A 24,557-nucleotide genomic window follows, 5' to 3' on the forward strand; every position below is an offset into this window, starting at 1 on the left:
ATTTAATTTATTTTCATTTTATTATTTTTTATAGATTAATAACAACCTAGATTGTTGTTGGGATGTTGCTGAACAACAGACTGAAACATAAAAAATTTTGTTGTGACTTTTAAGCACTTTTAAATAAAAGTAACCACAGCCGCCAACTAGCAGAAGATCAAAATTGTCAAAGATAAGTTTAAATTGAACTCTGTTCAATTTTAATAATTTTTATTGACTGGAAACTTTCTAGATTGTTGCTGGGATGTTGCCGAACAACAGCCTTAATGATAAAAAATTTTGTTGTTACTTTTAAGCACTTTTAAATAAAAGTAACCACAGCCGCCAACTAGCAGAAGATCAAAATTGTCAAAAAAGAAGTTTAAGTTGAATTCTGTTTAATTTTAATAATTTTTATACACTGGAAACATTCTAGATTTTTGCTGGAATGTTGCTGAACAACAGCCTTAATGATAAGAAATTTTGTTGTTACTTTTAAGCATTTTTGAATAAAAGTAACCACAGCCGCCAACTAGCAGAAGATCAAAACTGTTATAAAAATAAGTTTAAATTAAATTCTTTTCAATTTTAATAATTTTTATGGACTGTTAACAATCTAGATTGTTGCTGAGTTGTTGCTGAACAGCATCCTGGAAGTTAAAAAATTTTATTGAACTTTTTAAACGATTAGCCGGAGACTAGCAGAAGATCATTAAAATTTTCGACTATGTCCAGATCGTCCGTCTGACATTCTGAAATATCCTTTGCTATTATGGTGTCCATCAATAAACATTGCAATAGGAATATTATTCTAATTTCACCCACTTCATACACATAGAGTCCCATCTTAAATCTTCTATTTGTAAATTGACTTGCAGTAGATTTAGACAAGTCCTCTTAAATTGAATGACTTGACTCGGGTTGAAAAGAGAGAGAGAGAGAAATAGATAGTGTAATCAACCCACTGAAACTTGAAATTACTAGGTGAATGAAATTTCCCAGAATGCTAATGTCCAAACTCGTCAAACTCTCGGGAAATGAAATTTCTAAAATAAACTCGGAATAAATTGCGAGAGTCTGATTTCGTAACAATGAGATATTTTGAAGTTAATGAAAATTAAATTTTACAAATTTAACTCTACCTTTAGAAAGTAATATCATTTGACAGAAACATTTACCAACCTTCAACCCCCTTTCACTCTCTCCTTTCTCTCCCTCTCTCTCAGCATTTCATTTTACTACTAACCATTTTTAAGACGCATAAAATTCTATGACCCTCTAAGTAATAAAAAATTTATTTTTACTAGAATCCGAAAACTTGAGCGCTTAACATAAACTTTGGTGGAAAAATATCACGTAGAATAAATTTGCATTCAAAATATTTTGCATGCTATGTATGCGTGAAAATATTTAATTAAGTTTTGAAAAAATATATATTTATATATCTTCTATATCTATACACACCCTTTTCCCATAAATAGATTTTTGATCGTGGTGAATTTATTTTTCAAACGTAAATTCAAAAGTAAAGCGCAGAAAAATCCACTGGCGGATAAATCGTTCGTCATTTTTCCCGCGTTGATTTGTGATGTGGCATTATTTTAAAATGAAACCGGTTGTAAAAAACCAGTACAGTTTATTACAAAGTTTATTGTTGATTCATCTTTCTAAAGGAAATATAATCTGCACCGTTTATTATTATCATTGTTACATGAAAGAGCAAAATGTGTTGTAAAATTATTATACTCTCTCTCTCTCTCTCTCTCTTTTCTGTCGTAATTATTATATTTACGCTTTTGGAAAATAAATGCTTTTATCATTAATTGCATTTTAATAAAATGAAATGAATTTGGGATGTGCAAAATTACAATTTAAAATGAAAATGCTTACGAGTTTATAAGGATTGCCACAAAAATTTTACTTTATTTTTCCCCTGATTTCCCTGACCTATGGCAACCCTAGTTTATACTTTGGAAAATTCAGATGGAAATTAATGAAATTATTTCACCCAAAGTGAAATCAAATGTAAATGCTTCTAGGTTGAGAAAGAGAGATAGAGAGAGATTTGATGACATCGATAATGCATCTCGAGATGTGAAGAAAACCGTTTATGGAAATCCACACTCTCGATAAATAATACATTTCATCTAAAACGAAAATAGGAAAGTGATCGTAATTTACAGGTATTCGCATATATATAGTAACGAACGCAAATGAACTTGAGAGTAATGGCTCATTGTTTAGAAGATAATCAATTTACACTAATACAGGATAATTTTGCGCCAATCCTCCCAATTTAGGATCCTACAATTCATCGACGAATTAAATGAAAATTCTCTCGAGTTCCGTTTTTCTTTTATGCAAAAATCAAAAATTGTTTCGATTTTTTCATTTAATAAAACAGAAATGTACGTGAAGTTGACAGTGCGATTGCTTTATAAACTCGAAATAATAGCAACTTTTAAAATTAATATTGGATCTGAAATGTTCGGATGCGTGTGTTTATAGAGGATTATATTTTTATCCTGTACAGCTATATATACGAAAGTGGAACATATAAAATACAAAGCATTTCAGTGAATTTGAATTTTGGCGTTAACTGATACTGGTACAAAACAATTAATTCACTGAAATAAAAAAAAAAAAGTGGTGCACAATATTTTTCAGCTTGCTGAAATTTTTTTTAAAAAGGAACATTAAAATTTCAATTATTGCTCGTGGATGTTGATAAATGGAATGCTTGATGGAATAACACAGCGGTTAGTTTCTTTCTTTTTTTTTTCTTTTTATGTCCGAGTTTATAATCTAGTTGCTTATATGAAACTGAAAAGTGAATATTTACCCCCTAATAACTTCGGTTTATTTTCACAGTTGCCGGAAACTCTTTCGTGTTCTCACGAAACAAGCATTATCATTAATTTCACCAGATCGGCCGAATACTGTTTGCACACTGCAAAAGGAATTTCCTCAAATAACGCAGAGGAACGCAAACGAGCTCGGTGGAATTGCCGTGCATTTTAGAAACTTCATTAACATTAAAAGGCGAAACTCGCGGACTCATTTAGTAATTAGGTATTCCTCTTCCACAGAAGAACCTCGCGACTGTTGAAACTTTAAGAAGCCAAAGAGCATTCGAATACGTGAATCACAATTTCGTTTACCTTCAGCAAGCGACGCGCATTTTTTTTATAACTCCTTTGCAATTCCAGAAATTTTCCTTCGGAGCTTATAGTCAGTCGTTCATTTACTCTTTGACGGGAAAAAAAAGTTTAAATAAACCATAAGGGAGAAATTAAAATTCATTATAAACGGTGCTCCATTTAAATGATATGACTAAATCGAGCTAAGTTTGAAACAAAAAAAAAGGTGAACATCAAAAATCTAAATTGCAATTCAATTCGAATGAATCAAATAATTTAGTTTAACATCCGTTGAAGCAAACATTGAATACATTGAAAACAAAAAAAAGCAAACAAAAATCACAAATTGAATACAGTAGTTGTTTTAATAAAAATTTGTTTCAAAGTTACTCAGGATTGCCACAGATCAGGGAAGTCAGGAAAAAGACAGAGAATGTAGAATTGGTCAGGGAAATCAAGGAAAAGTCCGTGATTTTTATTAAAAGTACTGGAAAAAAATTAAATCTTTATAATCTATAAGAAAGTTATCAATTTTTATGTCTATTTGTTTGTCTCATAAACTGTAAAATTACCACGAATTCCAAAAAAAAAAACCATTAAATTTTATCTATTTCTGAAAATAATTTATTTTGAATAACTCAATTTTATTGAAGAACTGCCATAAAGATATTACTTATAAATCATTACCTCTTAATAAATATTTAAATTCTTTCCAGAAATTCAATTATTTTCGAAAATTTGAAAAAAAATTCTCGTCAACGTTTCAATTATTTTTATACATAGCAAAATTATTTGTCGAAATTAAATTATTTTAAGGAATTTTAATAACATTCATTACAAAATTCGATTTTTTTTGGTAAATAACAATATTTTTTACAAGAATTCAATTATTTTCAAAATTTAAAAAAATTCTTCGTAGAAATTCAATTATTTTTAAAAAATTCTTCGACAGAATTCAATTACTTCCAGGAAATATAATAAAATTAATTTCAAAATTCAATTATTTTAGTAAATAACAATATGTATTACTAGAATATAAATATTTTCAAAATTTTAAAAAGTTCTTCGCATAAATTCAATAATTTTCCAAAAATTCGTCGACAAAATTCAAATACTTACAGGAAATATAATTAAATACATTGCAAAATTAAATTATTTTCATAAATAATAATATTCATCACAAGAATTCAACTATTTTCGAAAATTTTAATAAAATTAATGGTAAAATTTCAATTATTTCCAAAAATTTCATTAATTTAATTATTTAAAATGGAAATTGCACAAATGTTTTTAAAAATCTCAAATATTTCAAAATTTTGCATTAAATTCTTCGCAGAAATTCAATTATTTTTATAAATTTTAAAATTCCTTTCAGGGATTTAATTATTTTTATAAATATAATAAAATCATTCGGAGGAAGTTAATTGTTTTCGTAAATAACAATATTCATCACAAGAATTCAATTATTTTCAAAAGTAATAAAATTTAATTATTCTCAAAAATGGTAATAAAATTTATGGCAAAATTTCAATTATTTTCAAAAAATTTTTTTAATTTAATAATTTGCATATCTATTTTTTTAATAAAATTTTCTACAAGAATTCAATTATTTAAAAACAATTTTGACAAAATTCTACACTAATATTCAACTATTTTCTAAAATAATGAAATTTTCACAGAAATTCAATTATTAAAAATAGAATTTGCATAAATTTTTTCGAAGAAAGTCAATTATGTTTGAAACTTTTTCATAAAACTTTTCGTAATAAGTCAATTATTTTTATAAATAATAAAAGTCATTGCAGAATTTCAATTTTTTTTTATACAATTTTAATCAAATTTCTCGAAAAATGTAATTATTTTAAAAAATTTTATTAAAATTCGCCGAATGAATTCAATTATTTAAAAATTTGATGATAAAATTCTTTATAAGAATTCAATTTCAAGAAACAGTTAATTATTCAATAAATTATCTTTGTTTGTATTTAAATAGTTGAATTCTAGAATTTTCTAATAAAAATTGTTTTAAAAATTAATTTCATTGAAATTAATTCTAGAAAATAATAATTGAATCTAAATGATGAAAATATTTATTTTCATCATTTCAATTCAATTATTATTTTCAATATGTTTTCGATTTCAATATTCTTAAAATATAAAATAATTATTTTATCACTCGATCATTTCTAATTATTAGACAACATGAAGAAATCTATCACTCCGAGTCGAAGACTCGGAGTGATATATTTCTTCTTGTTTTATAATAATATTCTTATAAGTTGTTGAATTTCAGTCTTTTGAAGAATTTTAATTAGAGACTGACTTTTTGCTTTCAAATTAGTAAATTTTACTAATAAATTTAGTAGTAATTTCTATTTATTAGTAAAATTTTGCTTTTGAATTAGTAAATGTTACTAATAAATTAGTAACATTTACTATTTATTAGTTGAAATTACTAATTCAAAAGCAAAAAGTCAGTCACTTATTTAAATTAGTATAAACATTTTTACTAATTAAAAATTAGAGAGTAAATCAGAATATTTTTTAGGGTCAGGAAAAAAAATCAAAATCAGTCAGAAAAAAGTCTGGAAATTAGGGAAAAACAAAATTAAATTTTTGTAGCAACCCTGTTACTCTAACAACGCCGGCAGAACTATAAACATTTTAGCCAAGAGATTTGTGTTCCCTTTTTTTGCAGAAATATTCTCTCACACAGTGGACATGATAAAAATAAATAAATAAATAAATTTTGCCCAAATGAACGAGCAGATATAGAGCACTTTTTTTTACGAGTGTAGGAAATAAAGTCAATAACAGTTTTTCAATGTAATCCGTTAACAAATTCAGTTCCAGAAGTACAGAGAGAAGAGATCGTCAATCGTTATGTCGGAACTGCTGCAAACCATCGACCGAAATTCACCTTCGACCTAACCAGTAAATTTTTTGAGGCTATTAACTTTATCGGCCGTAGTAAGAAGATCCTAACTTTTTATAAATGGCGCTCCACTCTACAATATATAGCTACACAGGCCTTCCACGGTGTGGCGCAATTTACAAAAAAAGCTCGTTTCTCATTTTATACTCTATAGACTCGAAAAACCCACGTGGTGTGAAACAAAAGAGAGAAAAAGAGAGAGAAAGGTCTCTCTCAACTTCTTGATTCAAAAACCCCTGTATTATGTAATTGAAAACGATCAACTTCATTCATTTCTTCGTCTCGCTCTCAAATCCTTGAATTTCTATCTTTAAATGCAATTCAAACTCTCTTAATTTTTGTCTTCATCTCCAAAGATCTTGATTTCACTGTGACAGTATTTTTACGTCGCGAAATATTATTTCATTACGAAAGTTATAATTAAACATTGAAAATTTAATTGAATCTTAATCTTTTAATATCGTTGCGTTGCAATCATTTTTAAGTCATACATTTTTGCGCTAGAATTTCTGCTGAAAATAATCTACATTTAGAAATTAATTTCCAAGGAAAAATCAATTTTACAGTTTTGAAAAATTTAATCACATTTTGAAGAACTATCACAGTACAAAATTTGCAAATTTACAATTTATAAAAATAAAAAATCTCAAATACCTTACAAAAATTTAGAATATTTTCTATTTTCTCTTTCACATTTTATTCAAAATTGGTATTTTTATTTACTCTCTAAACTTGAATTAGTAAAAATGTTTACTAATTTGAATTAGTGGCTGACTTTGCTTTTTAATTAGTAAATTTTACTAATAAATAATAATTTTAAATATTTAGTAAAATTTACTAATTCGAAAGCAAAAAGTCAGTTACTAATTCGAATTATTAAACATTTTTACTAATTAAAATTTAGAGAGTATGTGGAATTTATACTTTAATCGTCCATACTCATAAAAGATGTTATATCATCAAAATTTTCCTTATTAATACAATTACAATTTTGTGAATGCTGATGTAAATTATTATTATTATTATCGAAATTAAATCGAACGCTTTCACTTTTCTTACTATCTGAAGGTTCTTTCAAACTTTTCATAGCGGATTTTAAATCTTCTTCATTTTCAGATAAAGGGTAGAGAAAATCCGAAAGCAGCTCAACGGAATCTACACTTGGTAACTGTGCAAACCTTTCAGCAATTTTATTTGCTCGTTCCAATGGATCACCTTTTGGTAAAAAATAGTGGCCTCGATATCTCCGTAAAATTCCGTATTGTACTCCTTTCTTCAAAACTGAATTCACCTATTTTCAAATAATTTTTAGTTAATTTTTAATTATTTAACGAACGAGATTGGGGGGGAGGAGCAAAAATAATTATTTCACTAGATGCAAAAACTAAAAGCAAACAAAAAGAAAGAGAAAGAAAAAATATTCAGACTAGGAAAATAAAAAGGTTTTGCCTTCTTGCTCATTTACTAAAAACTACTATTTACTACTTTTTTTAAGATTTTTTCTACCAAAAGAATTTTCACTACTTTAACTTCGATAATAGTTTAAATTTATTTATTTATTTATTCAGAAATATACGGGCAATAAATTAAAAAAATTATTCTTAAAAATTTTAATAAAATTCTTAGAATTCTTTAAATTCTTTGAAACATTTCACAATATTTTAATAAAATTCTTTCAAACGATTAAATTATTTTTAAAAATTTTTCGGAGTTCTATTAGTTTTAATATCTACTATTTTAATAAACAATTTCCCAAAAGAATTCAATTTGAAAAAAATTATTTAAAATTCTTTGCAAACATTTAGTTATTTTCATAAATAATAAAATATTCAGAGGAATTAAATTATTTAAAATACTATTTTCATAAAATTTTTCGAAAAAACTAATTATTTAAATTGATTTTTATCAAATTCTTCACAAGAATACAATTATTTTAATAAATAAGAAAATTCTTCACAGAAATTGAATTACTTCACAAATTTTCATAAAATTTTAATTTACAATAAAATGATTAGTTTTGAATAATTATAATAAAAATTTAACTAAAACCGAGTACAAAGCCTGAAAATATGATAATTTACTTGTCGTTTAATTCTTGCTACTGGAAGTTGTGTTGCATAGGTAAGATATCCAACAATTTTCCGTGGCGTAGCACCTTTGGATTCTTTAAGCTCTTCAAGAGCAGAAACAACAAGAGTTGCAAGTTTCAAAGGTTTTGGCTGACGAATATTTTTCTTACTTTTAAGAATTCTTTTTGCCATTTTTCAATGTCGATCACGAACAAGAAAAAAAAAAAATTAGTTGGTGGTGATGAGGTTATTTTCTATTTTACTGGTAATTTTTCACAATTATTCATTCACAATTTATACAGTTTTAAATTTTGAATTATCAAGTTTGTTTTGGTTATCCTTTTGTCAAAAAAAAAAAAAAATACAACGAATTTTTTGTTTTTAACCTTCACTAACTTCACTCTACTACATCTGTTATTAATTTCTTTAATACGTAATTTTACGTAAAAATAATCATTTTCTTGATTCGCTGTATCGTATTTCGGAATATAAACCAAAAAAAAATCGAGAAAATTTATTTGGTTAAAGTAATTATTAGAATTTAATTATGTAATTTAACCAAATAAATTTTCTCGGTATTTTTTTTTATTTATATTCCGAAATACGATACAGCTACAAAGTACGGTGGAAATTCGCTGATTGAGATACTTTTCTTATCCATGACACGCAAATAAAATTCATATCTCCCGTTTACACGCAAACTGTTTGGTTTTTTTTTTAAAGATATCGTTGAAAAATTAGTCAGTCGCTCATGAAAAATGGCTCCAAGAAACTTGAATACATTTGTCATTCCAAAATAATCTTAATCAGTGTTATGAAATAATCCTTCACAACTCGACGTCTACTTTCAAAAATTAAGCGATATTTTTTCCAACAATGAATTCTATAATTGCGGCATTTTTTTCAAACAATAAATTTTCCCTGATTTCCATAACTTTTTATAATAATTTATAAATAATTTAATAAATAATTGAATATTTCTTTAAATTGAATTTTTATGAAGAACTTCATCAAAATTTTCAAAAATAATTGAATTCTTTCGGCGAATTTAAAAAGTAATTTTAAGAATAAATACAATTTTCTATCAGTTTCTTTATGATTGTATAAAAAATAATTTGAATTCTGCGATAAGTTTTGTTATTTAATAATTAAATTAAATTTTTGCAAGGAATTTTATTAAAAAGTTATTTAAAGAATTAAATTCCGAATAAAAATATTATTATTTTTTGAAAATAATTAAATTACATCGAGAAATTTCATCAAAAAATTGAAAATAATTGAAATCTAACGAAGAATTTTATTAAATTTTTATTAAATAATTGAATTCCTGTGAAAAATTTTTTATTTTTTACTAAAATTTCTGAAAATAATTTAATTTTGTAGAAGAATTTTGCTATTCATTTATAAATATATAATTGAGATGTTGAAGAACAAAATGTTTTTATTATTTGAAAAGAATTGAATTTCTCCGAAGAATTTCTTGAATTTTGAAAATAATTGAATTCTTGTGATAAATATTGTTATTTACGAAAAGAATTGAATTTCAGCGAAGAATTTCATAGATTTTAAAAATAATTGAATTCTTGTGATAAATATTGTTATTTACAAATATAATTGAATTTCTGCTAAGAATTTCTTTAATTTCGATAATAATTGAATTCTTGTGATGAATATTGTTATTTACGAAATTAATTAAATTTTGCTTAGCATTTCATTTAAATTTTTGAAAATAATTGAATTTTGTCGAAGAATTTTACTATTTGTAAAGAGAATTGAATTCTTGACGAGAAAGTGGTTAAAATTTTTGAAACATTTAAATTTCTTCGAAGAATTTAATTACTTTTGAAAATAATTGAATTCTTGTGATGAATATTCTTATTTACGAGAATAATTGAATTTTGCAATGAATTTTATTAAATTTCTTTAAAATAATTTAATTTCGGTGAAGAATTTTGCTATGTATAAAGATAATTGAAACGTTGACGAGAATTTTTTTTTCAAACTTTTGAAAATAATTGAATTTTTGTAAATAATTTTAATATTTATTAATATATAGTTGAATTCCTATGAGACTTTCTTATAAATTCTAAAAATATAATATTTTCCAGTACTTTTAATAAAAATCCCTAACTTTTCCCTGATTTCTCTGATTTTTCCCTGACCTGTTGCAACCCTGATAATCAAGCGACATTTTTTTCCACAATAAATTCTATAATTAAGAGACATTTTTTTCCACAATGAATTATTATTACCCATAATAGAAAGAAAAGGCATAATTGTTTCGAAACTAATATCGAAACTTTGTAATTGGATCTTGAAAACTATGAGGTAACAATGTCAAAATAACAGGTACATCATCAACAAATACTACTTTACAACCTTTTATATATATTCCACAATTTTCTCATGGTCTTATTTTATTTGCTTGTTTTACTTTTCCCATTTGTCTCGAAAGTTCCGAGAACAGACGACCGCTATTGTCAGAATGGAAGAGTGAAAATAACACCCGTCAAGAAGAAAGTTAAACTCAATACTATTATCTTCTAAAAAATATGAGCGCTCTTCTATATCTGATGATAAACATGAATATCAATTTTTCTATTTCTACTTTCAATTTTATTTCTCTGTTGTCTTTGCTATATTAAAATGACTTTCCATCATTACTTTCCAATAGAAAAGTAAAATTGAATAGACTAGAAAAGAAAAGTAACTAAAATCCTATTTCTAGAGTTTTAAAATGAAATTATACGACGATGTATTATGAGTGCCAAAGAAATAAACAAAAAATAACCCGGCTTAAAAGAAACCTTTATAAATTACAATGTGCATTGCGGACAAGGGGGTGTTGTTTTTCCCTTGCCATAAACGCTAGAATTATTATCCCCACATATACTTTAAGTGCGAAAAGCCCGACTGCGAATTACTTACAGTGTTTTGCATAGAAATTTATTAGCACATCTAGGTCTTCTTCCCCTCATATTTTCCATCCTTTTCTCTCGAGTTCGAGAACCACACGCAAATCGACTAACTGACCTGGGCTCTACGTCGGTACACTTGTACGCTTTGCAGCATATCCGTTGGATGAAGTCGCGAACGACTATAGAACTGTTGATTCTTGATGCTGAAAAAAATATTTTTATTATTAATAAAAACTTAAAAGAATCAGACTTCGCACTTGATAATTAATTTTAAAAATAAGTAGCAAAAAGTAGCTTTCAAACAAAAAAAAATTTACTGGAATTTTTTTACAATAATATTGAATTTCCAAGTAGAAATTTATTATCTTATTAAAATACCCCAAAATAATTGAATGTTCGGTAATAATTTTGTTATTTATCAACGACATAATTGAATTCTCTCAAAGAATTATTATTTATGCAAATAATTGAAATCTTGGGCAAAGAATTTTATTATAATCTTAAAGAATAATTGAATTGTTTCAAAAAATTTAATTAAATTGCATTTAAAATAATTGTTTTCCTTGGAACAATTTTGTAAAAATATTTGAAAAAATTGAAGTACACAATTAAATCTAACAAAAATATCAACATTCCCAGTACTAGTGCTGCTGCTCCCGCTGGCTTAAAAAAAAATTGTCCTGATTCAAATTGCGACGAATCACAGTGCTCATATTTTTCATTCTCAAGTGACTTCGAAAAAATTGAATTTAAACATAAACGAGATATTGTTGCTGCGAAGAAAAAGAAATATACAAAGAAATCTACGAAAAACGGAAAAGTGAAAACTGACTGAAAACTGAAAGCAATGCTGTCCGTAAAGTTGTTGCTGCTACTGCAAGTACATCTGCTAGCGTTGATAAGTGTCCTGATTTTTTTTCCTGTGATCCAGATTGTTCATGTATACTCTTATTTAGTGACATTCGAGTGCGACGAACATGAACATAATCCTGAAAATCCTCCAAATTTAGTGTCAAGAGAAAAAAAATTTTACGACGTGAATAAAAATAAAAAAACATTCAAGCGTACTATTAAAGTTGGATTAAATTCAATATGCAGTGACGAAAATTTAAAAAATTTGTGTAAGAAATTTAAATTTATTGTGTACAAAATATACGTCATTTCTGAAGATGACATGAGTGCCCTTGGCATTGACAACACACGGAAATAGAGTCAGTCTGTAGCGAACTTTCGGAAGTAAACCTGTAATTGAGCAAATTTAAAATAAACTGTGAAAATAATTTTATACTCAAAAATTTATATCCTTCATTTTAAACCATCCTCACATTTGTTGTATTCTTATTCCAAGGAACTCTCACCTCTTTTAATAATAATGTCAATTTTTGCCGATTATGCTTTGCGTCATCCAACCTAAGATAGTAAGATAATTTCTTATCTTAGAGATAAATGAACAAAAGAGGGACCAAATTATTCACATCTCCAACATTTCTTTAAAAATAATTCACAAACAAATATGGAAAAAGAATATCCCGAATTATATAATATTTTCCAAGATTTTAAAGATTTACCAGAATATAACCATAAATTATATGATGGTACTAAATAAGACCTGCTGATGATTTAAAAGAAATGTGCAAACATATGGATACAAATTTCAAAACTAATATTCACGAACACGGTCCAAAACGAATAAAAGCATTTTTCTTAAATTAAAAGATAAAACCATAAAGAGGGAAAAAAAGGAAAACGAAGAAGAAATAAACGAAAAAGAAATTGAGAAGAGGTTCAAAAATGATAAGAAGAGGAAAAGAAATGAAAAAAAAGAATTAAATGTCAACAAAAATCTATACATTTCAAAGAGGAAAAAAAGAAGGCGAGACGTGAAACACGAGAGGAGGCATTTAATAATGAACAAAAGAATAATAATAAAAGGAAATTGGAGATTTCTAAAATGATGGAAAGAAGAGAAATAGTTTACAAAAGTAAGAAAAAGCGGGATAGGAAATCAAGGGCAGTGGCAACAACAAAACATGGAAAATGCAGTGGAACCGACTGAACAAAAGGAAAAGAAGACAACCGAAGAAATATTAGGTAAACTGGAAAATGCAGTAGCACCGAATGAGAAAGAAAAGGAAGAGCAAATTAAAAAAATGTTATATAATTTGTTAAATAATAATATTTGCAACAACGAAATTCTTCAAAATTTAAATAGTGAAAGTTTGAATTTTAAAGAACTAAAATCTTTCTCAAAATGTCATAAATTTTTTTATCGTTTGCAGCAATACATGGCATCAAATAAACTCAAAAGCTGTAATTTAGTTCCCGTTCTTAAAGTTGGAGTAAAACATCTTACATATACAAACAGGACATTCGAGGAGACAATTCGAAAGTTAAAAAACGAACATCCAGAAAATTCATCCAGAAAACAACAAAAACGATGAAAATTATTCACTGCAGGAAATTAAAACTAGTAAAAAATTGAAAAAAGAATTGTGGGATGAAAAAAAAAGACTTAAAAAGGTAAAAGATAGGAGAATCGAAGTTTTGTAATAGGCTTAAGAAAGAATTACAAGAATTAGAACGAAAATTAAAAAAGAAAGAACTAAAAGGAAATTCAATCATATATGCTGAAATAAGATCAACTATATTAGAAAAACAAATGAACCAAAAACTGAAGTAACAACAAATTTTACAAAAATTACTGGAATTGACCCTGGACTTAAACTCGCATTCGACGGTGCAATTAAAAGTGGATCAAATTTAAAAATTGATTCTTTCGATGAACCTCTAGAAATATCAACAAAAACTTTTCGGTGGCAAACTTGTCAACATAAAAGAAACATGGTGTTACATGACAAAGGAGGTAATCCTCAAAAATATTATCAAAATCTTGCAAAGAAATAATTAGCCGGTGGAAAAGATCCCTCACAAATAATTCAATATACTAATTATCGTCTGGAAGCATTTCAAAGAAATCAACAATTTCACGAAAAAAAAACAAATTGCTCGTCTCAAATGGGATAAATATCAAAATGTTCAACGAGAAACAGTTCTGCTCGCGAATCACATCGTTGGTAGAGTCTCTGAAGAATCTCCTAATCTTACTGTGTTTGGACAACCAAAAAAATCTCCATACGTACGTATTTCATTGTCACGCGTGGTTTGTCGTATTTGTCAAAAAGCAAAGATTCTTGGGCGGAAAAAGGTGCAAGTGATCTTTGTCGATGAATATAATACAACGAAAATATGCAGTTGAAAATATATCGTAATAGGACCGCCCGCTGCAATGAATGCAAAATTTCATGGAACAGAGACGTTAATGCAGGAAGAAATACCCTACACTTGGGACTGGCATTATTGGGAATAATTGATAAAACTACTTATTTTTCACAACCCAATGTCTTCAGAGCTCTCAATTCCTTGCAGCCTTGATCGTCCTCATCACAAGGTAAGCACCAATTTTTTCATTTTAATTCCTCAAAAAAATCTATTATCTAATTAAAAAAAATGGTTTTTTCATATTTTGGAGGAATTCAATTATTTACAAAAATATTTGAATTTTTCACAGGAATGCATTTTTATCAAATATTTTAACAAAATTGTTCTAAAGAAAACAATTATTTTAAATGCAATTTAATTAAATTTTTTGAAACAATTCAATTATTCTTTTAGATTATAATAAAATTCTTTGCCCAAGATTTCAATTATTTGCATAAATAATAATTCTTTGAAAGAATTCAATTATGTCGTTGATAAATAACAAAATTATTATCGAATATTCAATTATTTTGGGGTATTTTAATAAAATAATAAATTTCTTCTTGGAAATTCAATATTAATGTAAAAAAATTCTACTTATTTTTTAAATTAATTATCAAGTGCGAAGTCTAATATTATTTTAAGTTTTTATCAATAATAAAAACACGACTCACCTATTAGTAGGGGAACATAGTCTAGGTCGGCCACCTTTTTGACTTTTGTTTATAACTTTTTTTTAAAAATGAATTTGGACAATTGAAGTATATGGTTGGAAAGTCCTGTTTAATAGGAACATTTTTTCTGTACAAAGTAAATTGTCAGGTTTAAAAATGAAAAAGTTATAAAGATTTAAAAAAAAAAAAATTTGTAGTCCAGGTTGGCCATTACAGTCAAGGTCGGCCATGTTTAAAATTCAAAGGGCATTAATCGTTAAAAAATAAAATAACATGTTTGGAGTTACGGAAAATTGATTCTTTATTGTTTACAGTTTGTAACTTAATGAAATAACAAAATAATAACAATAAACAATATAAAAAAATAAATATAAATAAAAAAAAATTTTGCACTAAAATATTAATAAAATTAAATAAAAATATTAATAAGATGATCAATTATATTATGAGTTATACGGAATTGCAGTTTTTGCAAATGAAGTAGCTCGTCCTCATCTTTGCGCATTTTAAACACATAGTGGCCGACCTTGACAGTAAGTAACATTACCGAATTGTTGTAACCATAAAGAAATACGTTTCGGGATTCGATTTTTTACTTTGTTTTTCTTTCAACCATGAGTCCCACAAATTTTCTGCATACTTGCCTTGACGATTAAATTTGTTTTTTATCTTTTATTAATGGTTTTTCACATTATGCACAAAACTTTTTTTCAGCTTTTTTTGTACCGACGTCACAGAAAACACAATTTTCGATTTTCCGAGAATGTAATTGAACAAAAAGTTAGGTTACTCTAAGACAAGCTTCGACAAGCATGCGCGTAGGTGGCGCTAGTGAACTTGTCCAAAAAATCGCGATGGCCTACCTAGACAGTAGACCAACCTTGACTACATTCCCCTACAAAATATTCTATTCCCCGGCTTTCTCCTCGATTGTACAGCTTCAGAAGTTGGACTCCAATTATTATAACAAATAAGAAAAAGGATTTAAATACGATTCGGCGCCGGCCGGCGAGATTTGGTAAATCGTGCTTCAACAGTGTTGCCAAGTGTGACGAGAATATCGAAAATTAGAATATGAAACATACAAGAAACAAATATATAAAAATCATGAATTCATAGAAATTTAAGCGTCATATAATTTAAAGATGGAAACTTTGTGTTTGTAATGAACTTAATGAAAAATTTATTTTTCACAATTGACCGCATAAATTTCATTTCACACTTCTCCCTGCCCCTCAATTTTCTACAAAGAAAATAAATTGAAAAAACATTTCTTTTGTCACTCAGTAAGCAAATATATATATATATATATAAAAAAAAGAAAAAAAATCAGATAAAAATACATCAATAAATCGTACATTAAAAAAAATATTAACACTATCTTTGATAAAAGAAGAATTATCTCAATTTCTGAAATTTTATTTTGTGTAAAAACAAAAATGACCTTCAATGTAATTATCTATTTTTACTGCATTTCTTATTACGACATAAAATAGAGTTTAGAAGACTTTTTGAAAATCGATAGCTATGTTGTTGTGTTTACAAACACGTTATCGTGTATACCAAAGAGAATGCTACACAAAAGAAAGAAGCAAATTTTAAAGATATTGAAAATAATTTTTTGAAGAAAAATATATGTGTAATTAAAAACTTTTCTCTTTTCTGAAATTTTATATTTAAAATTGGAAAAAAATACTATTTTTATATAGTTGAAAAAATGAAATTAAAAAAGTGAAAAGGGAATTTTCACAAATGAAGTCACGTTTTTGAGCAAGAGGGGGGTGGTCTTTACTGAACTTGACACAATGTATTTTTCACACGTGAAATTAAATAAAACTGTGTGACAGGGGAAGGGGGGGGGGAATTGGAAAACTAAAAAATTGCATGACGTCAATTGTAAACGCTCCAAAATAATAAAAAAAAAAGAAATATAAAAACACGACTTACCTGTTAATACAAAATATTCTATTTTCCGGCTTTCCTCTCGATTGGACAGCTTCAGAAGTTGAACTCCAATTATTATAACAAATGAAAAAAAAAGGATTTAAATCACTGTTCACTAATGTATTAAAAAAACACTATCTTCTTCATTATGTTCCTTCCTTTGAAGACTGATGACGGGAGGCCCGGGCGAGAAATGAGAATGATCTGAATACGATCCGGCGCCGACCGGCGAGATTTGGTAAATCGTGCTTCAACAGGTTCAACAGCTTCAAAGGTGTTGACAACTGTGACGCTAATATCGAATGGGGAATCGAATCCTCACATCCAAATTTGACCACTAGAGTGCACTATCACTGCACGTTTTTATGGCGCAAAAATTTAATTATTATTTTCTTAAAAGAGAGGACGTAAATAAACGTAAACGTACTAAAATTATTACTATTTTCCTACTAAATATATAAAATAATTAATCAAAATTAATTAATAATAAAATTTTATTTACCGTCACGTGTCTCATTATCGTAAAGTCAAAGATGAAATTTTGTCGACAATGCCGCACTTACCTGAAACAAAAGAAATTCTAGTAAGTATAAAAAATGGAACACTAATAAAAAAAAAAATAAATTAATTAATTAAAAAGAAAATAAAAAAGAAAATAAAAAATTATATACAAAAGAATTTTCATAAAATCTTTCGTAAGAATTCAATTATTTTTAATTTTAAATAATAAAACTCATCGCAGAATTTCAATGACTTTTAATACAAATTTTAGATGAATTTCTCGAAAAATGCTACTATTCTTTAAAATTTTTATTAAACTTCTTCAAAAAAGTTCAATTATTATTTTCAAGAAATTTTTTATAAAATTATAAAAATTCTTTGTAGAAACTTAATTATTAATTTAAAAAAATTTTAAATGTAATTATTTTCAAAAATTTTATTAAAATTCTTCGAAAGAATTCAATTATTATCAATTATTTTTAATTATTTTTTCAAGAGTTCATCATTGAAAATTTTCAAAATCAATTTGTTAAGAATTAAATTTTACGAAATTCCGATTATTCGGATATTTTACAATTAATTATTTAAAAAATAAAAACTTGAAATAATTTAAATAAAAGAAATTAATTCTAAAAAAAAATTGTCAATTAAAAGTATGAAAAATTCAAATTTTCAAAGATTCTAATTTCATACATTTTGAAAATTCAATTATTTTTAAAAATTCACGCTAGAGTAATGCTTTTAATATAAAATATTTAATTATTATCTAAAATTTTAACTGATAATTAATTTTTAAATCAATTTTTATTGGAATATTCAACGAGAATTCAATTTTATTTAAATCTTATTAAAATCTAAAATAATGATTAAATTATTTTACAAAGAATTTAAAAAAAACAATTTTTTAAATAATTGATTTTTTCAAGAAATTGAAATTACATTTTTAAGAATAATTACAATTTTTAATTCAAGTATTTTCAAAAATTTCCAAGTAATTTTGCAAAAGAATTCAATTATCTTGATAAACAACAAAATTCTTTCCAGAATTCAATTATTTTTATAAATTATTATTTAAATTCCTCTCAGGAATTCAATTATTTTTATAAATTATAATTTAAATTCCTCTCAGAAATTCAATTACTTTCATAAATTGTTTAAATTCTTCTCAGGAATTCAAATATTTTTAAAAATTTTAATAAGATCCTTCAAGAAGTTTTTAATTATTTTCAAAAATTGTTATAAAATTCTTTAATATAATAAATTTCATTAAAATTTTAACGAAATTTCTTAAAAGAAATTGAATATTTTTTAATCTTTTGAAGAATTTTAATTCCATCGGAAAAATAATGATTAAATATTTATTTTGAATATAATTATCGATATTTTCAAATAATTTTACTTTTGAAGAAATTTTTAAATAAGAACATTTTTTTAAGTATCTAATAATTTTTAGAATCAGAATATTTTTTAGTACCAGGAATAAAGTCAATGTTCTGTCTGGAAATCAGCGGAAAAGTTAAATTTTTGTGGCAACCCTGTTTATCATCTTAAAACTTAAAATAAACGCTTCATTGGTTTTTTTAAGGTCCTGATGATCAGTCTTCTTGTCTTCGATGCTTCCTTTCAAATCCAAGAAGGCCATTGATTTCACGAATGTTCGACATTCCTTCCCTGTCTTTCGACTCGCCAGTCTACAAATAAAGCTAATTGGACTCGTTTTACAAGCTCTGTGGAAAATCATCACTGTCTGGATCGTGATTGAAATTTGAACTTTGAACACAAGTCGAGAGTTCTTTTAATAAGTTTTTTTTTTGCTTTTATTTTTAAAGTTTCTCGAACAATAGGGGGGAATGTGATTCGATGTGTAGTTGTTTTTGCCTGTCTTCTAGCCCTCGCTTTTTCAAAACCTTGTGTGTGAGATGGTATGAGAACGTCCATCGATTTTCTGTGTCCAACATGCACTTACTGTCTTTCCGCAAATAAACCTAATCGGGTGTGCAACACGATGGCTCGAGTTTGTTTACCCACTTGTACAAGAGCTCTAGACTGTCGGAAATTGCTGGGTTTACATTCTATTATTTTGAGAAGTCACCTGATTTATGGTCCTGCTAAAATAGAACACATGGGGCTTGTGAAAAAAAAGGAGTATATGGTGAAAATTTTCAATACTTTGAATAGAGTAAATTTTAATTTTCTAATTTTTTTTCTACCATCTTTAAACACCTCTCCTTTTGGCAAATTCTCTCAAATGAAAATTATAAGTATTTGCATTTCAAATCTTGTCTACTTTTCCGTATAGAAATTCAAGCAATTCAAACTATCATTTAGGAAAAGTCGGGTTAAATATTTAATACTTAAACAGTTCAGTTTTTTTCTTGATAATTTTCAGAAGAAGGGATATGAAATGAGAAATATCAACAGTGATGCATTCGAGTGTGAAATCGCTCAGAAAGTGTACAAAAGAAAATTTGAAATGCAGCGTAAATTTTTAAAAAAATGATTCAAATTTTTATGAAACAAAAAGGGATCTTGTCTTTTTGGCTTATATAGAGAAGAGAAAAAGTGGATTTAATTTTCTCAGCTTGGTGACCCATTTTCTTCCAATCAATCCCAGTTTTCTTGAATACTTTAGTATTCTTCAACGAATCTGGCGATTCTGAGTCTCACGGTGCTTAAGTCTTAAGGAACGAATGCTTTCCGCCACTTTAGTCCCTAATAAATTGGAAAAGGTCGAATGATTCTAAGATCAAAAGCATTTCATTCCTTTACACTTTTTATATATACTTTCAGTTCTAACTCTGAGTGATTCTTTACGTTCAAATTCTATAGAGTTAAGCTTTTCAAAAAATGCTTTTTTTCTTCTTCTACTTCATCTTCAGCAAGTTCTTTTTACTATTGAAGCTTCTTATTCCTGATATTGAATTTTTTTTTCTACTTCTAAGGAATTTACCTCAAGATTATTATTTAAAAAAAACATTTTTTCAATTAAGATCTGGTAAAAGATGCATAAAGTACAATAAAGAATGAATTTATTTTTAGGTAAGGAGGAAAAAAAAGAATTATAAGCACATTTATAGGAATAAAGGCTTTCGGAAAAGACGGAGAAACATGAGAAATTCAGCGAGCTTTTCCTGGAATTTCTTTTATTATCGAGACCATTCAAGTTCGTGAGGTTATGTGGGTTAAGAAAGGTCGAGTTTTTCAGGAAGAAAAAGTGTTCATAGTTTCCGGTTTGCAGCATCCCAATGTCTTGTACAAGTATATTTTTTACTTATTTTATTACAAACTAAACTTGAGGCCTTACGAGGTATTGTTCGCAAAAATGTGTTTCAGAATTTTATCCCACTTATATATATATACGTATACGTTCTTGGGTCTATATAGTAAATGAGGAAACTTTTCCAGTATTCGCGTGGTTATCTCTGTGTCTCTTGGCAGATGTAGCAACTCAGGCTGTTATGAGAAAAAATTATTGCTAGTGAAGTTCTTGACAAATTTTAATTCATTTTTTTTCGACTTTATGATAATTTATGATAATTGATGATAATTGATGATAATTGCAGTTTTTATTTCGAGGGGTTTATTGTCTTGAAAATTGATTCAAAATTATTTTAATAAAGTAAATGAGGTTATTTAATTAGGTATTTGTAGGAACTGGTAGGAACGTGGTTGAGCTATGTTTGACATAAAGGACTTTTCCTTTGTCCAAAATTCCATTTAGTCTGTAAAGAACATTTAGTTGGAGTGAAAATTGAATGCACTAATTGTCCGTAACGCGATTAAGTCATTTAACATTGACTTTTGTCTTCGAAGTAATTGGATTTAAGTTGAATTTTTACATTATGTGGAGAGGTTAATAAATGATAGTGTCAACGTTATTGGTACTCTTGAGTCAATGACTTTTTGTTATTAATATTTACAGACGTCAAGTTATAACTCTCTCTTTAATTAATTAATAATTGTTAATGTTACTCATAGAATTGTTGCAATGTTTTATGAAAAGGATGTTTTAGTACCAAATCCTCTCTTTTCTCAATTTCAACCTTTATTTTTTACTGTGGTTAAATTACGATTTTTCAAGCCTGAGGCTAGCCACAAAATTCCCATCAACTCTTTCTCTACTACTATATTGGAAAAAAAGGAATTCGATTAGAAACATAAAGTTCAAATTATCTTGAGAATAAAAAAATGTGAGAGTGGTAAAAAAGTAGTTCCCAAGAGATGGTTCTTTAATTCTCTCAGTAGGGTAACTTTAGTTATCCTTTCTGCCTAACTAACATGGCGTGTTGGAACATGCAGCGAGCCGCGATGCGCAATGGAGAAGTGTAGCCAGCCGAGGCTTAATTGTTTGCCTACGAATTGTTGTTAGGTAAAGTGGAAAGTTTCAGATAACTCGAGTTCGCTAGTGAGTACCTGAATTAAGTGTACGCTGTTCTCGTCGAGTATCAAGAGAGGAGAAGAAGTAACACAAGGATTATGATCACGTTGGATCAGCACTAAACTCAATTTTACCGAAATAAACAGGGCCAGAGAGAGAGAGAGGTATGGCAGAAACTTTGGAATCAGTTTCAATACTGGTTTTTGTGTGCGTAGATTATTATTGTTGTGCTCGCTTTTCTGTTTGCAAGTACTAAAATCTCTACTTTCTGACAACATAAATAACTTCAGTTTAATCTGATATGTGTGCTGAAATTACAAACTTTCGAGAAATTGATCATTTGGCTTTTGAATATACACATTGTGGATTTTCGCATTAAGGAGGAATCTTGTCATTCTTAATGCTTAATATTCGAATTCGTTTCTGATTTTATATAATTGATATAGGGTGGCCATAAAAAAATTAATTTTGTTCCCTGATTTTCAGAATTAAATTTATTCTCACGGATTTCTTTGAGACAAGTATTCAAAATCAACGAGAGGTGATATTTTCTTAATTATAAAAAGTGGTCAATTGGCCACTGTGTAAGTTCGTGCTCTACTTTTTCTAATCACATTAAATTTTATTGAAATATAAATTCTCTCGCCTGGCGCTCGTGATAAAATGTAATTGGAAGTAATATTAAAAAACAGAAGCTTCGCAGTTTTTTTAAGCTTCGTGAGGGAAAGAAATTTTCCAATTGCTTCAACTCATTAAAATCATAAATGAAAGAAAATTTATGTTTCAATATAATTCTGTGGAGATCAATACAATCCTTAGTCTAGTATAGTCTCTTTTTCCTTCGCAGTTGCAGTAGAGTTTAGTTTGCAATACAATGTTTAGTTTCAAGTTGTTGGTTCGAGTTTGGCTTTTCACTTGAGTGAGAAGAGCAGATGACTGACCGAGGTGTTTAGTCAGGCTGTCGCTTAGCCCAGCTTACACTTGCAAATGCATTTGGAATCCTACAGGAGGCATGCATTAATGGATATAGATGTCTAGGAGAGCACCCGCGGCAATGTAGAACTCCAGTTTCCATTCTTGTTTATATTCATCTTGTTTCGTGAAATTGAAGCATCGCAGATAAGCCAACGGAATAGCATAGATAGCAAAGTGGGAGTCAGGTAAGAGTGACAATAGAGGGAAAATTCTCTTGTTATTTTGGCATACGTTCAAACAGAATGGACTCTTAGGGTTAAAAGGGGGGGTCACAGGAATGTTGAGGACTTCCCAATGTACTAGTTGAGATGGTTAAGAGGTTTTCGCGCTTTCGATCTGGCAACGAGCCCGTTTCAGAAACAAAGGATCTACTTTGTCACGGAATTCTTGTTTCAAGAACTATATAAAGAATATAGTTTCCTTGCTAACAGAGTAAACCATGACTAATTGCTTGTGGAAAAGTATTTTAACACTTATTTAGTCAATTTGTTTGAAGATTAACATAAAACTTGATCTTAATACAATTTTTGAACCTATAATGATATTCTAAGTCAAAGATGATATCGGAATTCGCTTACCGCGCAAGTGGTTAATAAAATGTGATATATGAGAAAATGATTTGAATTCTATCTTTTTTTATGCAACGACGGTATATGGGGGTATAAAGATTCAGATTTCAGTTTTGTAGGTATCACTTGAATGATTTTTTTCCTCTCGGACTCTTTAAAGATATGTGTGCGGGTTGACGACCCTGATCGCAGTAAATAGACGCCTCTAACTTATCTGCATCTGGAATTGATAACGTCGAATCGATCCTGTGACGTATGGGGTCCAGGCTTTTGGCGACGATGCGAAGGCTAAAGCCACGTTCACACTGCTCGATCGATCGAGCATTAAATTCCTCTAGTGCTAAGTTATCACTGAGAACGATCTCGAACTTGGATCATCCTATAGTTGAAAGATTAATAGGCACCAAATTCTGATTGAAAGCAACATCTCTAATCCCTAACTTCACTTCGGATTAGAACACTATAAATTAGAATATCTGCATATAAAGTTAATTATAATTCTGTCTAGAGAACCCTTTTCTGAAAGAAGCATAAAATTAAACATACCCTGAATGCAGTATCTTGTGAAGGAGGTCGCGTCGGATACTTGAAATCTTTTCGGGTAAAGAATAGTTTTTATATGGGATTTTGGCACAAAAAGTGCAGTTCGAACCTGACAATAAATCTGTTCAAATGGAGACGATTTATGCGATAGGCAGTGGCTTGTCGACGTAAATAATGCGAAGGGCACATAACGGAGACGCGCGAGAAGTATTAGTATTGTTATGTAGGCGCCGTCGCTTTGGGGTCAATGGGATTTGAATGCGGTGGTATATACGGTTCTGAACACGAACGGAACGGAAACTGCGCAATCCGTCGATGATGCATTGGAATGCTAGTTATTCGCGCGAGGCACTTGAACTATTTCACTCCACATACTGACCAAATCGTTCGATCCCGAAGGATCGAATTTTGTATTTTCTATTGCACTCTGCGCACATATCTAATATTGGCGCTTCTCTTCTCACCACCTTCTAAACAGTTTACTTTATACTGAAAACGTGCACTGAACATTTATGTACTTGACTGCTAAAAATTCGGGTCAATACCTTCACTGTATTTTCACTTTAAACAAAGGTTGTTGAATATTGAATTTTTCCTTTTTTTTAAACAGTAACAATTTGATAAATTATTTTTACTTTTGACACATGTCAATAAGTGACTTTAAATGGTCTTTG

General features: G+C 28.0%; 2 protein-coding genes and 1 long non-coding RNA gene across 3 annotated transcripts in view; all 3 read right to left on the minus strand.

The window, feature by feature from the left end:
* Positions 1-6,905: 6,905 nt before the first annotated feature.
* Positions 6,906-8,570, minus strand: LOC122502069. The gene is made up of 2 exons (XM_043611936.1): positions 8,136-8,570; positions 6,906-7,345 (listed from the first exon to the last, which is right to left on the minus strand). Exons 1-2 carry the CDS (start codon positions 8,313-8,315, stop codon positions 6,980-6,982), a joined length of 546 nt encoding a protein of 181 aa, XP_043467871.1. The 5' UTR covers positions 8,316-8,570; the 3' UTR covers positions 6,906-6,979.
* Positions 8,571-15,869: 7,299 nt separating this feature from the next.
* LOC122502070 lies at positions 15,870-17,273 on the minus strand. Its single transcript, XR_006301605.1, has 3 exons — positions 16,921-17,273; positions 15,966-16,001; positions 15,870-15,911 (listed from the first exon to the last, which is right to left on the minus strand). It is a non-coding gene; the product is annotated as an uncharacterized LOC122502070 (long non-coding RNA).
* Positions 17,274-17,433: 160 nt separating this feature from the next.
* The window catches only part of LOC122502006, a 124,200-nt gene continuing 117,076 nt past the window's right edge, over positions 17,434-24,557 (minus strand). Inside the window, exon 5 of the mRNA XM_043611845.1 lies at positions 17,434-17,480. Coding sequence (XP_043467780.1) covers positions 17,434-17,480 — 47 coding nt within the window. The remainder of the gene's footprint in view (positions 17,481-24,557) is intronic.

This window comes from Leptopilina heterotoma, unplaced genomic scaffold (assembly GCF_015476425.1).
Source record: "Leptopilina heterotoma isolate Lh14 unplaced genomic scaffold, ASM1547642v1 Lhet_22, whole genome shotgun sequence".
NCBI classification, from domain to species: Eukaryota; Metazoa; Arthropoda; class Insecta; order Hymenoptera; family Figitidae; genus Leptopilina; species Leptopilina heterotoma.

Excerpts from the sequence above, each read along its gene's own strand:
- LOC122502069 (XM_043611936.1), bottom strand. The coding sequence starts at position 8,315 with ATGGCAAAAAGAATTCTTAAAAGTAAGAAAAATATTCGTCAGCCAAAA. Across the intron at positions 7,346-8,135 it reads TAGCAAGAATTAAACGACAA|GTGAATTCAGTTTTGAAGAA; the intron begins GTAAATTATCAT and ends ATTTGAAAATAG.